This window comes from Podarcis erhardii (genome assembly GCF_964252035.2).
Source record: "Podarcis erhardii genome assembly, chromosome: 2".
In the NCBI taxonomy this organism is placed as follows: Eukaryota; Metazoa; Chordata; class Lepidosauria; order Squamata; family Lacertidae; genus Podarcis; species Podarcis erhardii.
In genome coordinates this window covers 59,422,613-59,438,932 of record NC_138498.1, presented here as the reverse complement: position 1 = coordinate 59,438,932, position 16,320 = coordinate 59,422,613, and the positions used below count along the sequence as shown (strand labels likewise).

The window sequence follows — 16,320 nt, the reverse complement described above, 5'->3', positions numbered from 1 at the left end:
TCCTGGTTGTGCAGCAGCCTAGAGACATGACAAGCAGAATGAGAGCCTTTTCTGTTGTGGCACCATCTCTGTAGACTCATCTCCTCTCAGAATTAAGGCAAGCACCACCATGCCACTTCATATTTTCTCCCTCTTAACGCGTCTAGTTCCCTGCCCCTCTCAGCAGCAGAATCGTTAAACCACGTCTGCTACCTTCCTCCTAGGTAGGTAAGGGACTCTGCTTCACATTTCACATAACAGCCCACAGCATTACTACACTGGGGGATACTAGGGTTGAATTACCACTCATTGTTCAGTGCTAGTTAGAACATATTCTTACGAATGAGTTGCCTGTATTTCTATTTAAACTGGATTATATTTTCACCTGGAATTACTGGGATTGGCAAGAAGGCATCTATTATGTCAGATTATTACTTAATGAATTACTGCCATGCGTTTCCAAAGAGGTAATAAACTGTTGCAGCAAAAACAGCAGTGTTGCTGCAACTTTAAAGACTAAGCAATTAATTATAGTCGCTTTCATGGACTAGAGCCCACTTCAGCAGATGAATGGAAAATTATCCCAAGTTGGCAGGTGTAAAAATATATACATTATAAATATATATACAATGTTAGCTGTGTGGTCAGATTCACCATCTTCTGTACTGCTGCCACAGTGGTAGACCAACTAGGTTGGGTGTCCTTCTGAATTTTGGGAAACGAATGAATTCCAGTATACTTAAGAACTGTTCCATTGATGGGCTGGTGGACCTCAAACATTGACATAGTGGAAAGCAAACATGATGTCCTCCTGCTGCTGGCTCAGGTTTCTGATACAAGGGGAAGCTAAGGATATTGAATGATAAACAAACTACTGTGGAAAGTTTATGTACTATCAGGTTGATATGCTTAAAAAACACATGTACCACAGCATTCTATCAATACATGAAAATGCACATTGTGTACTTTAAATCACTTCCTTACATCTCCATAATGTATTCATTACAGTAGTGGGTGAAAGCCAAAGTAGTTGGGTGACATCCAATTGTGGCAGCCTACTAGCACATATATTCTGCTATCAGGAGCACCATTCTTCATATAGCACAACAGCCAAATTCAGAGAGGGGGCTTAGGCCTGTAGGAGAGTTGTGCTTAGTTTTTTAGGTGCTGTTACATTACATCTGCTTGCACACTACCACCAACTCTCCTACTCCTTGCACGAACATGTTGGAAAATAAAATACCCTGTAAAGAGCAAGGTTGGTAAATGTGCTAGAATAATATGCCAGGGCAAACGGAATGAGGTAGCCTGAGAAACAAGGTGCCCTTTAAATCTTGGGTTCAGCAGATGCTGCCTACACGCACGTGTAATATTTTCACCACAAGAGGTCTGTATTATTATAGACACACCACAGAATTTCCTCAGGAAACCCATATTTTCTACCAGACTAAATAGGCTGTTTGGCTGTGCTTTTCAACAAGAATGTGGCTTTAAAAAAAATGGACATGACCTTCCCCTCTTGGGTTATGCGATGGCCTTTGTTCTCTAGCTCAGATAGGATTGTTAAAAATATTTCAGACCTTTGGAATAAAAGCAGCTGCAGAAATGAGTAATTTATCTTACCTCAAACCAAAGCCTTGATCTTGGGAAGAATTAGAAAGGGCTGAAGTAACAGTAGTATGAGTTTTTGCATGTTTACAGAACACTAAGTAGCAGGAAGAAGTAGCAGAGAAACCTTTTCAGTCAAACCAGCTTTTGTGCTCCATAATGATTTTGTTAATTATGTATGAGACTTATTTCTGCCTCACTGATTTTAATCTTATCTGTGGCCTCCCTAGAAGTCTGCAGCAAAAAAGCAGAGATCGCATCAAGTCATATTTGTAAGACATAGAAGACATCCCTTAAAGTATCGAGTTTTTCTCCATATACAGCTTTACATAGCTTGAATAGTTTTTCTGACTAAACCTCTTCTTCCTTTTACTACTCCAATGTAGAGGTGGAGGGGGTTAATCTTTTTTCAGTCAGTGGTAGGAAAAGTAGATATTTTATTTATATATCACTGAATTACAGTCCTCTCTAACCTGCGTAAAGAAACTCAACATAACAAAAAATGAGTAGTGTGTGCATCTGCAGAAGACACCATCAATCCTTAGCCTTGCAAATTGCAAACTATTTTTTCTGATTCCCAGGGCAGTCAGTCATGTCCTTTCCCTGCACCCCTATAATTTCCTCTATATTGATCAATAGCTACCTTCACAGTAGTAATTTATTTTAAAGCATGCTTTCTAAACAAAGAAGTTACTAAAGCCTAAAATTAAGGCTGCAATCCTGCACTCCCTTCCCCAGGAATAAGTCCCATTGGGACTTACTTCTGACTAGATAAATACAGGACTGCACAGTAAGTTATCTTTAAACAGTTTTAAAAATATTAATTTTAAGGTTGATCTATGGATTTTACATTTTTCAGTCAAGAGTGCTGAGCAAAAATGCATTTTTCCTGTCCTAAACCAGGGGCAGAATTTCTTCTATTCTAGCCTTTAAGAACACAAACTTGTTTAAGCAGATACCATATTTGGAAGAGATCTTGGTCAAGAAAAATAATCATAGGAGCAGCACATTCCTTTTCAGTCATGTGACTGGAAAAGCAAGCAAATAAACGTGCCCTAAAAGGCGGGGTAGAAATATATTAAATAAACGTGCATGCACACGCAGGAACACTCTCCCCATTATGTTAACATAAAATGTTACCAACAGATGATAGCAAGTTGCAAGTGGTATAAGATTTGCAAAGCATCTTTCAAGACTAAATACATTACATAAGAAGACAAAAGGTTTTGCCATCAGAGCTTAAATCATAGGCAAGACACAGCAGGGGAGGGAAGTGAAAGGAAAGGGGTAGATGTTTGAGAACAGTTAGAAGATGCTAGTATAAAGAGGTACATTTTTTAAATCAGGAACTGTTATTTTTAAATACATGTACCCCACCCTTCTCATACATCAGTATCAGTTAAGCTTACAATAAAAAACATTGATATATAAAAATAAAAAAGCTTAAAACCGGAAACAGGCTCAGCAGATAAAAATATTATAAACAAATAAAAGGAAGGAGCCAGCCAGATGTCAGGTGGTAAAGAATTCCAGTGACAGGGAGCAGCAAGCAAGAAGAGGCAAACTCAGGATATGAAGGATATAATCCTGTGGACATTACAGGAGCGAAGAGTGTGTGGAGCAGCAGATATATAATTTCTTCTATATATAGAAGAAATGTAAGTAGAATATGAAAATAATTAGCCAATATAAAAAGCAGAAACAAGCAGGAAACATAGCTATAGGGACAAGTTGAACAGATTATGAAAAATCAAAGGAAGAAAAAGAGAGAATATATGGGGAGCAAAGCAAAAGCAAGCTTACAAGTTGATGGCTCATCAATACCTAAAACTCAAGTTGTCAAAACGTATTTCATTTTCATGCACAGCTTCATTATTATTAATTTCAATTTTATAACACTACACATTTTAAAGAATAAAATATCAAAGCAGTTAACAGCCTACAAACTTTATACAAATTATACACGTAAAAGGAAGTGTTGCATAAAATAGTTTAGTAAGCAGATGATATGGTATTATTCAGGATGCGAAAAGTCAACGCAGACTTCAAAGATTTCCAGTGGGAAACAGGATGGACTTTTTGTCTGATCCCTTTCTATGTCAATTTCCACAGAAGTAGCAAATGTTTTTAGTGTATGTACTGACGAAAACACCTCCTATATTTGACATAGCACCCACTATGTCTACAAATATGCACATACTTTTCTTTCAGCAGAAGCTGGCTGAGTCAAGAAAACATCCATGTCTCAAACCAAAATAAGCTCAGATCCAGATGAGAAAAAAATCAACCTTAGTTTTAAAGCATTTCAATGTTTCTAGATTTGAAACTGTAGTTCTTGTGACCTGTTGCTTATCACAGAGAGCTCCCGACATTTAACCTTCCTTTTAAAAATGTAGCTGAACTGCTCGAGTGAAATACCAAGTCTGAGCCAAGTAAGGAAAAAACCTTAGCTATTCAATATTTTCAGAAAAGGAATACACAATGACGTTTTATTTTATTTTATGAGGAAGTTAGAAAACACACATATAATGAAATTGTTCTTTACAAAGACCTTGTATTCATTCTAAAACTGAAAATTACAGGTATAGAAAGAATTAAGTATCTTCTCAAATGAAATGTTTCCAATATCATGGCTTCTCAAAGTAGTTCCCATCGCAAAGTATTTAACAGCATAATCATGCCCCTGCTAATCTCCTCACCTTCCCATGAATTCTTACAGCCCAGTGAAAGTGTTTTAGATTTTCTTTTAAAAACAAAACAGCTACAGTCCTACCACATGGCAAGTCAAAGCTGTTGAAAAGTGAAACATAAAATCAGCACAACACATGTCATTAATCTGGCAAAATATTTTGGGAAGTCCAACACAGTTAAAGGCAATTCATGCTTTGAAAAACACATGAGCTTGTTTTGGTGTTCCAGTTTATTAAATTTAGAGCCTGATTTATTTAGATCAATGTACATTTTACATATTAAAATTAGATTTTGCCCCATAGCATCACACCCTTCTACAAGACAGACATTTCAAAACTGGACAAATTTTCAGCTCCAATTATTACTGCCATTGTTTACACAGATACCACCAGTGATGCAATAATAAAGGCAAAATTACAAGAATTTGAGAAAAGTTCTCTCATAAATGTTAATGTGATAAGAAGTGGAAAACAGAACAGCTTTGGAACCAGGGAGAGTTAGACTATGTTCTCAGTTAAGTGTCTATAGGTCAGAGACTGTCTCAAGTAGGCTACCATATTCTGATACAATCGCCACCAACATTGGAGGTGACTGACAAACTATTTTCTCATATGCCGACACAGAAAAATGGGGGGAAATAATTAAAGAATATATATACACACACATTCACAATAAGCTTGACTAATTCTGTACTTCCCTAATGGAAAAGATTTCTCATGTAATGGAAGTATGATTTCTCTCATTAAATAATAAGTTCAATTTTTTAAAAAAACCTTTTTTGCTAATTCCTAAAACCAGACATATATAGAAAACTTATTTAAATCTTCCAAATTTCTCATTTTGCAGGAAAATATACAGACACTACTTTTGTTATCCTTATGCATCAAAGTCCATTAGGAGTTTAAGTACTCATGATTTCCAGGCCATTTATATGGTTCTAGAAGTTCATATGCCTCTCACTGATCTAACTCGGAATGGGAGGAAGATGGGCAAGGGAGGTTTTTTCTATGCAAGGTGGGAAACTTCAACCTTTGTTGAAGTACAACTACCACTCCCTGTTCAAGATTTTTCAAGCTGAGCTTATACTAGTTGTCCATAAAAGTTGTAACTGATTTTATTCTGTATACTTAGAAGTATACAGCACACAATTTTTTTTTTAAAAAAAAACTTTAATTATGCCCTCCTGAAACTGTTGTAATCTGTTCAGAAAAGGACCCCCTCACAAAAGTAATTTTGATCTTTAAAAAAATCCAGCATGACTACATTAAAAAATGTAATTTACAATAAGCAGTGTAAATAGCAAAGATAAACAGAAATGACAAGTTTCACAAATGAAAACTGGCAGACATATTTACTCCAAATATTTATAAAACTTTGTATCTTCCTTTGTTGGTTGGTTGGTATGAATTTTGCTGTAAGAGAAGAAAGCAGTATACGATTAATCAGACATGTAGTTAGCATACTTTCTAAGCCAACTCAACTATAAAAACAGTAACAAAAGTATATTACAGTGTAGCAAAACAAGAGTGTCTAAGGGCAAGGAAACACATAATGGAAAGCTCAATAAAGCATTTGATTGTGAGCTTAAGTGTCTGAAGTCAGCTCACCATGGAATAAACAAAGATTCCCAAATCCAAATCCAAAAGAAACATGATACAGAGCAGAAAATTATTAACACTGGTTTTGAAAAAAAGAAAGCTTCAATTTACAAAAGGAAATAAATCAGTTGTCTTCTATGGAAAGGTAAGAGATGTTTCCAAAGAAGCACATATGCAACCCTCTTAATTTTTTAATGTACAAGGATAGGTTTGTTAACCCCTTGGGGAGATGTCTCTAACAGCAAAATCCTCACAATATTCTGTCTCTATCTGTTGCTATAACAGACTAGCAAGAACACTGGGGGGCTGACTGGTCCAGTATTTCTGGATTTGAGGTATTAAGTATAAATAGCTTAAGGAAGCAATCCTATGCTTCTGTGGAGGGCGCCTGGGAGGCTGCTGAATAACTTGAACCTTCCTCTCCATGACTAGAAAGGGAGGACCATGATCAGAGGCCTCACTGGTTCGGCAGCACCAAGCCCTGCTGCCACAGCTTATTTGTCCTCTGCTCAGAAGGCAGGAAAACAAAGCGAGTCATTACAGGAGCATGTCAGGGCAGATTGGGGGAGGCACTGGCTCTCCTGGATCCAAAGCTCCTCCATTTCCCAGAAATGCCTCGAGAACACAGGAGTAACTATACCAGTTCTGGAGCTGGTATAGGTTATTTCCCCTCCCACTGGAAACAATGGGAGGGTTTTTCAAACAAAGGAATTGGTGAGGAAAAAAGAGGGAGGATTAGGTAAAAAGCCACCCACACAACTATATTTTGCCCTGTCTGGCATAAACCTGGTAGGGCTTTGGAAATGGAGGCTACTTCACCCATGAGTCTCCCCCACCCTCCATGAATTTTGTAGGATTAATCTGTCCAGAGTGTATTGCGGAAATATAGCACAAGTGGCAAACTGCATCTGGCTAATCCAGAATTCCTTCATGCTCCTTGAGCAGTTTCTACACATGGGTGGGGCTGCCCACCTGTCATATGACATCAGGTGATTTTCCTTTGAATCTCTAAGCGTGCTCCTGATTTTTCCTTTGCAGCTCTAGCTTAATACACTTCTAAGATCAAAAGGAAAACCCCAGAATTCAAGTTGTTGCTGCAAAAGAAGAAATGCATTCTTCATTTAATCTGGTGCTTTTTAAAATTTGGCAGGGCAACAGAAAAAGATACCAAAGTGCCAAATTTTATCAGTGGCTGGAAAGGATGAATTGACTGCTCTCCTATTTATTCCTTTACATTTTAACCATGTGAATTTACCTGTCCCTCACCTGCTGTCACATGATGTCAGGTGTTGGACAGGTGGGCGTGGTTTAGACCAAACTCATGCCACATGTCAAAAGGAGAAGCCTGAAAGGCCTAATTAAGCCCGTGGGTGAGCTGCTCCCCACTGCTGACAAGTGCTATGAAATACCTGGAATTTCAGACAAAAATTATGACTATTTCACCTACCAGTCTGATAAGCTCTTCTTTGATAAGCCTGGTGATTTCTGCCTTTGCTTTCTGCACAGCCAATTCATTGGCACCTGAAAGCAGAAAGTAAACAAAAATTAAATCATCAAGGACGAAGCAAGCAAACAGAAGAATCACATTGTGTTGGTAGCCATGAAAGTGCTTCAGTAATCCAATAATTCGTATATTGTGACATTAAACCTACATTAAGTTTCATAATGTTATACACATACATATTCACATTACCAAGAAATTCAGCAAAAACAGCAAGAAGAAATTAGTGAACAATGGAACAAGCACCCTCATGTCACCTTAAATCCATGGGGCTTGCATGGAGTTCCCACCAAAATTAATAACAAGGATATACGTATGGGAACGTGCTTGCCAGGGTTACATATTTAGTGAGTTTTGTATGTCTGAATAGCTACACAGGAGTGATGCATTTCTCTCTTTCTATAACATTACACCAAATTTAAAAGCCATTAAAATAGTTTAGGTCTATAACAGTGGCTTCCCATATGAATCTGCCTGCACACTTTGATTAAATAAGGGGAACCCTGCTCCATGTCCTGCTCCCAGCAGACACTGTGGGTGGTGATCTGAAAGGAGGCCTTCTCGATGATGGGCTGCAAAGCCCCCCCCCCCCCAAAAAGTGAGATGTGCCTGTAACTAAGAATTCAACATCCTGAAGTTACACTGGCAGCATCTTATGGCTATGGCCGACGGTGGTTAGATAAGAGGTAGGAAAAGAGGCTTGTAGAATCTTTTTTACCATCTTCCTTAAAAAATAAAAAAAGGTAAAGGATCCCTGACAGTTAAGTCCAGTCGCGAATGACTCTGGGGTTGCGGCACTCATCTCACTTTACTGGCCGAGGGAGCCGACATTTATCCGCAAACAGTTTTTCCGGGTCATGTGGCCAGCATGACTAAGCCGCTTTTGGCGAAACCAGAGCAGCACACGGAAACACCATTTACCTTCCCACCTATTTATCTATTTGCACTTTGACGTGCTTTTGAACTGCTAGGTTGGCAGGAGCTGGGACCGTCGCAGGGATTCAAACCGCCGACCTTCTGATCAGCAAGCCCAAGGCTCAGTGGTTTAGACCACAGCGCCACCCACATCCCTTACCATCCTCCTAGCTGGAGCCAAAAGTAAAATGGTGGCTGATGTGCAGAGGCAATTACCTGCTGCATCCCAAGAGCCCCATTTGCTGAGATGACCTATACATGCAAGATGTGATACAAATTTGTATATGCCTTAGAGCTTGTTAAGTTCTGGCCCTAATGTGGCTCCCCTCCCCATCACATGGAAACATCTGACAATATGGAAGATTCCTGCTCCAATAACTGAGGCTGCCAGGAGTGTCTGGTGTTGGTCTTAGAACTAGAACAATGCTGTTGAGTGTGCTCACCCCCTTCAGTTGAGAGAAAGACAGGGAACAGGCCCTGTCTACCACTGACATTTCATCCTGCTACTGTATGTGCATTTCCGGTTGGGGAGGACAAACCTGAATCTACTCTGGTGTGTTACCCTGGTCAAGTCTGGGTACTTGTTTTGCTCCAGCTTAAAAATGCCACCGCTAGAAGCCCTGCACTTCCCCTTGCTTTTGACAAATCATTGCAAATATCTTTAGAAGGTCAAGTCGCTGGCTGGTTGATGGGAAAAGTGGCTTGTAATGAACTGACAGCTTGTTTGAACTCCATGCTCCATGTAACCACTGTAACCAGAACACACATCCATTGTCCTTCATCTCCAGGTGAACCAATGGGAAGTCCAGATGGCAGTATTTAAAAATGTAAAAGCTACTATTGTTCAACTTGCTCCTTTAGACACTCTGGTCAACAGTGAGCCCTCTGCTGGTGTGGGCACACAGGGAAATGTCAGACCATGTTGACTCCTGAAACTGCTCAGTATTGCAGGTTTTCCACACCTCGTTGCAGATGTACTCTCCTGAATACTGGCTTGTGTCAAATCGACTATCTGGTTAATCACTACAGCCAATATTTGTGTCAAGCACTTCTCCCACCTCACTGAGAACAGCAGCACATATCACCTGCTGTGCCAACTTTTCTAGAACAAGGCAGAATTCCTTTTTTTTGCCCTTTAAGACAGCAACAATAGATGTGTCTGGGTATCTTTTCACAGGACCACAAGTCACTTGACTTTCAATAATAATAATAATAATAATAATAATAATAATAATAATAATAATAATAATAATTTATTTATACCCCGCCCATTTGGCTGGGTTTCCCCAGGCACTCTGGGCGGCTTCCAACAAAATATTAAATACAGTAGTCTATTAAACATTAAAAGCTTCCCTAAACAGGGCTGCCTTCAGATGTCTTCTAAAAGTCTGGTAGTTGTTTTTCTCTTTGACATCTGGTGGGAGGCGTTCCACAGGGTGGGTGCCACTACCGAGAAGGTTCTTTGCCTGGTTCCCTGTAACTTGGCTTCTCGCAGTGAGAGAACCGCCAGAAGGCCCTTGGTGCTGGACCTCAGTGTCTGGGTACAACGATGGGGGTGGAGACGCTCCTTCAGGTATACTGGACCGAGGCCGTTTAGGGCTTTAAAGGTCAGCACCAACACTTTGAATTGTGGTGGGAGCCAATGTAGGTCTTTCAAGACCGGCATTATGTGGTCTCGGCGGCCGCTCCCAGTCACCAGTCTACCTGCTGCATTCTGGATTAGTTGTAGTTTCCGGGTCACCTTCAAAGGTAGCCCCACATAGAGCGCATTGCAGTAGTCCAAGCGAGAGACAACTAGAGCATGCACAACTCTGGCAAGACAGTCCGCGGGCAGATAGAGTCTCAGCCTGCATACCAGATGGAGCTGGTAAACAGCTGCCCTGGACACGGAATTGTTAGCCTAGTTAGCTGCAATGCTTGCTAAAAACACGCCCTATGTGGCATTCATTTTACATTCACCAGACGGCTGTAATGGGAGTTTTCCCATAACAATTGTTAGACTGTACTAAATATATTGTTTTAGTGGAAATGATTAGCAATACTCACTCTCAATGGCCAAGTAAATTTTTCGTTCTCCCTCTTTGGGCTCTTTGCCTGGAGGAAAGTATGTTCCTCTGATTGTAATGGCAGCTTCAGAATATTCACTTATTCTGTGCAGAGCTTCCTTTGATGTTACTTTCCACCTGGCAGTCTGTAAAACAAAAGAAGCAAAGAAAAGGAAAGATGCTAAGTATTAAATCTAAAAAGGCTAAGTGGAATTCTAAACAAAGGGACTTCACAGTAAGTAGCATAACAGAATGACCGGAAACCAGAAATGGGGAGATAGTGTAAGTGATTAATGCTTTGATATTTAAAAAAATATTATAAATAACATTTTATTAAAAATACAAGCACCATTTAATAGTTCTTTTCTCTCATCACTATGCAGGACAATTGTAAAAAGCTAAACACTTCTTAATGTATCAGAAATAGTCTATATAAAACATTATCAGAAGACAGCTATATATATGTGCAAGCTTTCCTCAGATAATCTCTTATTTAAAAACCACCCTGGTGAAAGTGTAGTTTTGTTCATGAATGAAGTCTCTGCAGTGAGCTTCTGAAGTGCCTTTATGAGTTGGAAAGAAAAATTATTTGGCAGAATGTCAATGGATTATTAAATGTGAATATAGTCGACATATTTTTAAAGTAATTTTCAAGACAACAAAAAATATATTGGTCAGAAAACAAAAAGTAAGGAAATCGTATTCAGTGGAAGAATATCTTTTTCAGTGTGAAAGTTTCAATCCTTCATTAAACCACAAATGCTGCTGACTAGTGAGAAAGTCCATAGTTGCACAAGCAGCAGTTAAACAGTTGATAATATTAAGGATGGATAGGGCAATTAAGAACCTATGCTAGCAAGAAACTGTCTACTAGATTCCCAGCTAGAGCCCTGAGCTATCCAGCCACCATTGCAATATGAAGAATCCACCACCACAAAATCTTGCCTGTGGGAAATCATTGATCTCCAGTTCTTCCTCATATCTTTTAAAAGATTCATTTTGTCCGCCTTCCTGTTTTTCCTCCTCTTGTTTCTCTATGGGCACGTAATTCAGCTTGGCATTGATCTTCTCAGCCAGTTGTTCTGCAATGGTCTTTGCAGATACGGTTGGAGCCTGAATGGTGCCACCCCTCAGGATAGCATTTGTAGCTTGCTGCATCACATCCTGTAATAAGGTATTTTTTTAATAAAACAAAACAAAACAAATTTCAGAAACATACCACAGCACAAGGTAGTACAAGAATTTTATCAGCATATGAATGTTGTTTCATAACCATCTGTGCATATATATTCTAAACCTGCACAAATGAAACATCCCTATCACTGACTAATCCCAAGCCCCCTTGGATGTACAAACAAAACAAATGTTGAACTGAAACAAAGACAATATTATCCCAGGATAACTAATCATATAAATTCCCAGATGGGTAGCCATGCGAGCCTGTTGCAGCAAAAGCAGTTAAAAAGACTGGAAACAAAAATGCTTGTGGTACCTTAAAGGCTAACCAATTTATTATTGAATAAGCTTTCATGGATGATGAACCATAAAAGTCTATGTCATAATAAATTTCTTAATTTTTAAAGTGCCATAAACTGCTATTTTTAATCATAAAAACGGGCCTTCAGACAGTCTTTGCATTCTAGTAGCAACTATATATATAAGCACAGCACACCTCACATAAAAAATTGAAACAATTATGAGCAGAACCATGCGGTCTTGGTGTTCAAAGTTAAGCCTGAAATCAAACACAGAGTGGTCAGAAATGCACTAGCTATAATCCAGGTCATAGCAGATGTGACGTGCCCTGGTTTTGGAAGGAACTGCCAGAATAAATAATGCAGGCTAGGGCCACTGCTGTGACAATCTACAGATCTGCAATACTGGATATATCTTTTATTTAGATAATAAACAACACAGTGTATTTTCCAAGAGTGATCTTGTTCATATATTGTTAGACCCTGAAATTTTAACAGTGGAGCTGCTCTCATTACAAACTCTTCAATTCATTATCAACTGGGTAGGTCAGCTATGGGCCAAATTATAAGTGACTGGAGCAGCTATGAAGCAGAACATCTGTCCTTTTTGAATTTTTATTTTATTTTATTTTTTGCACCTAGGCGTATATGCCAGTGAGGAGAGCTATTCTTTCCTTGGCCCGAAACGGCTGGCTTCCTCTGCTGCAAGCGTTTTTCTCTCCACTTCAGATATTAGAGTTGGCTGGGAGTGTTTTGAAGCAGTGGAGCACAAGGCAAAGTAAGGGATGGCCTAGCTTCCCTCATCCATGTACTCTTTTTTATGTCTGCCCAATTAAGGCATGAAAGTGAGACATATTCCTAAATAAACATGGCTGCCCCATCACATCAAGTTTGGCCTAACAAAACTAAAACAGCATTTTGCTACCAATTATGCTTTTAAATGAAAATGCTGAAAAGCGTTAGCAGGCTCTTGTCCAATTTTGCACGGGTTTACATACAGGTATGTCTATAAACATGGCCTAAACTGTATTGTGTTGGCTTGTTTGCAGAATGAGCTTGGACTAACAGCTTTATAATAAGAGGAAAAGAATCTGGAACAGGATTAAGCACTTTCTCAAAACAGCTGCCCCCAAGTTATGACTCCCTTTCCTAGGTTGCAACTCTATATAAGCAACCAAGTGGTGGAGATCCCAAAAGCCCAAGGGTTTCAGGATGCTTTTGTTATACAAAAGAAAACAATGCTAGGCAAAAAACTGTATTTGTAACTCCTCTGTTCCAAACACTGCTGTTCCAGAAATCCACACCTGCATTTTCTGCATGCAATTAGTTGCATGCATCTTTGGATTCTGGCCTAAGTTTGGAATGGGGTTTTGCCCTAGTACAGTGGTACCTTGGGTTAAGAACTTAATTCGTTCTGGAGGTCCATTCTTAACCTGAAACTGTTCTTAACCTGAAGTACAACTTTAGCTAATGGGGCCTCCTGCCGCCGGCGCCGCACAATTTCTGTTCTCTTCCTGAAGCAAAGTTTTTAACCCAAGGTACTATTTCTGGGTTAGAGGAGTCTGTAAACTGAAGCGTCTGTAACCCGAGGTACCACTGTACCATGAAATACCTTCTATGAGAAAAACCCTCCGCTTCTTAGCAAAATGAACTCACCCCAAACATAAAATCCTAGGACCAATAGAATTGAAGAGATTACACCCAAAAGTAATATAAAATTAGTATGGTGATGTCTTTTACCAGCTAGTGATAATCTGACTGGCATGCTATTTATTCTCTGAATGATCCCAACCAGTCACTGATCATTCAACTAGCTGTTATAACTGGTTGCTCTTTTTTTTTTTCTGTGACAGGAGGCTTTTCATATGTTTTTATTGCTCTGCTGCATTTATTTATTTATGATTGTAACTAAATTTTTACTGTTTAGTTTTATGTTATGACTGTTAGTTGCTCTGAGAGTCTGTGCTGAAAGAGCAGCAAATAAATTCTGTAGCATTTTAATGCCTCTGGTTACCAAGACAACTGAGCCAACACACTCTCTTGCAGTGCAGTGAAATTACCTCAGCATGCCAAGATAGGAAAAAGTGACTGAGGTGCTTCAGCAATGGGAATGCTCCCGATTTTACTGCACTGTGGCAGTTTCACTGCCACACAGCAAGGCAGGGAGCGTCCGCACAGCTGCCTCAGCAACCAGGGCATGTGTCATACACCCCTCCCTGATAGTACTGTGGTGGCATGGCCAACACTGGCCATTATAGTATGATTCCCTCTATGTTCCTAGATCGGTTAGAGTAAGTCAGAGAAGATAGCTCAGACCAAAAAAGTAAGTGTCAAAATATTGTTGCAGAGAAAAGAGATCCTGTTTAAGGTTTTCCGGGAACTTTGCATTAACTCATGATTCTGGCATGTTCTCCACATTGCACACAAATAGTGGGCAAAATACTGCTGACCTAGGAAGTAGCTCATGCAGAGCAAAAAGTATATGAACAGTAACCCATTTTCAGATTAAAAAATTCCTTCCAGTAGCACCTTAAGAGACCAACTAAGTTTATTATTGGTACGAGCTTTCGTGTGCATGCACAGTTCTTCAGATACACTGAAGCAAAAGTCACCACACCCTTATATTTTCAGATATTAACTTTATGGCTGAAATAAGTTGGGCCTGTTTAGTATTAGAACATACATATTTATAGTACTGGTGCACTTTTTTCTTATCTTTTCTTTTCCCTTTTCTATTTCCCTTGTTTTTTGGTCAACAAACATATTACTTAATTTTATTTAATGTCCTCTGGGACTAAATAGGCACCTATTTTTTGCTATCTATCCCAAACTGGGACTGAAGCGTTCATGAAAAAAATGAGAATGACAAAAATGAGAAAATTCTTATTCAGTAATCACTGTTACTGAGCATGCTAACAGCCAACCACAAAAAAACTGTTCATGCAGAAATACCATTCTACAAAGAACTTTTGTTAAAAAAGGCATATTTGCATATCAAATATGGGTAATGACTTTTTTTTAGGGACCTTGAAAAATTATTAAGGTATTTATAACTTTCATAGTTGGCCCAGTTACTGGCACTAATACTTTGAATTTCTGCATCAACAGTCACATCAAAAACACTTCAAATATTGCCAACATATATGCAGTGGAACTTTTGGTTATCTGGACCTCCCATATATGAATTCCTTTTCATGCCCTGTGCCCTCTGCTCTGCTAACCAGGCCATCAAATTCCTAGACTGCCCAGCAACATCTGGTTCTTCATCCCTGCTGTAGCAGCTATTCAAAATAAATACTTCACTCCTCACTTCTGGGATAGTTTCATATATAGAACCACAGAAAGGCATTAAAAGGGAATGTGAATTTTTTGCTTAACTTGGACTGTATGGTTTTGTGTCAATCAAAACTGAGCATTTTTTAATACAGAACTCTGTAAACAATGTCTACACCATTTTTTACCCCAGTGTAAATGTGTGTGTCTCTTAGGGTTGTCCAGATAATGAGAATTCTACTGGATGCAGTTGGCAACATATAACATATTCAATAAAAGTTTAGAAATGTTTGCTTTGTAAAGGAGGGTGACCTTAAATTGAAAAGAGACCAATACTTGTGCCTCGGCTCCAAGATTCTTCTGTGCATTGATTCTCAATGCCAATCTCTTAGCAATTTCTAACTTTTCTGCATTTCCTGCTGTTGGGGCAGGAACATTAGATGTCCCACCAGATGATGCCATGTCCTTTACTCTTTTCTTTGAATTGAACATACTTTCAATCTGCTCGTCAATCTATTGAAAAAGAAAAAAAAAAACAATGTAATTTCAAGTTTCTGGAAATTATGGTCAACTCTGTCAGTGGAAGCCCAGTGCAAAGGCTTTTCCTTTTGTAATGGGGCTTCTCCCATCTCCTCCCCCTGTGTGACCCCCACAATTGGCTCTGGGGGAGGTCAGAACCCCCCAGAAAAGCACAGTGTAGGCAGGATTGTTCCATCTGATGTGTGCAACGCCAAATTCCACCTATTATATGAATAAAAGCAAAAATCAGTCTCTGAAATAATTCAGCCTGGGGTATTGACAGTCTCATTTTGAGTGAAAGGCAATAGAAAAATCATCAAAACTTGAAAACCATGCCTGACCTTCATTATAAACAGTTTCAAGAAAGGCAGATAAATTAGTTCACTGCAGAAAAAAACAATGAGGAGCCTTGTGACTCATTGAAGGGTATCAAATTTCTTATGATATACAGCTGTCATGGACCAAAATCTACTCCATCAAATGTATCTGATGAAGTGGACTGGACTTTAGCCCACAAAAGTTTACATATAATAAATCTGTTAGTCTTCAAGGTCTCACAAGGTTCTTTGTTATAAACAGCGGGTAACATCCAGTGATGTCTGCCCATCTCTGCAAGGGACTTCACTTGTGTAACATGACTTCCCTTCCTTTCCTCAACCCTGAAGCCCCCCACATGTCCCCAAATCTGATCCAGCCGATCTGACAATCTTTTGGAG

The 16,320-nt window shown here is 39.2% G+C and overlaps 1 protein-coding gene across 4 annotated transcripts in view; it reads right to left on the bottom strand.

Annotated features, from left to right (window-relative positions):
• Window positions 1-4,047: 4,047 nt before the first annotated feature.
• The window catches only part of DDX46 (DEAD-box helicase 46), a 37,283-nt gene continuing 25,010 nt past the window's right edge, over window positions 4,048-16,320 (bottom strand). For 2 of the 4 annotated variants that reach the window (XM_081850312.1, XM_081850314.1), the window contains exons 20-24: window positions 15,398-15,598; window positions 11,283-11,501; window positions 10,339-10,483; window positions 7,324-7,397; window positions 4,048-5,690 (exon numbers count right to left, since the gene is read on the bottom strand). In XM_081850312.1, the coding sequence (XP_081706438.1) occupies window positions 5,643-5,690; window positions 7,324-7,397; window positions 10,339-10,483; window positions 11,283-11,501; window positions 15,398-15,598 (687 nt within the window). In that variant the 3' untranslated portion in view covers window positions 4,048-5,642. The remainder of the gene's footprint in view (window positions 5,691-7,323; window positions 7,398-10,338; window positions 10,484-11,282; window positions 11,502-15,397; window positions 15,599-16,320) is intronic. The other 2 variants (XM_081850313.1, XM_081850315.1) reach the window with 1 other exon arrangement.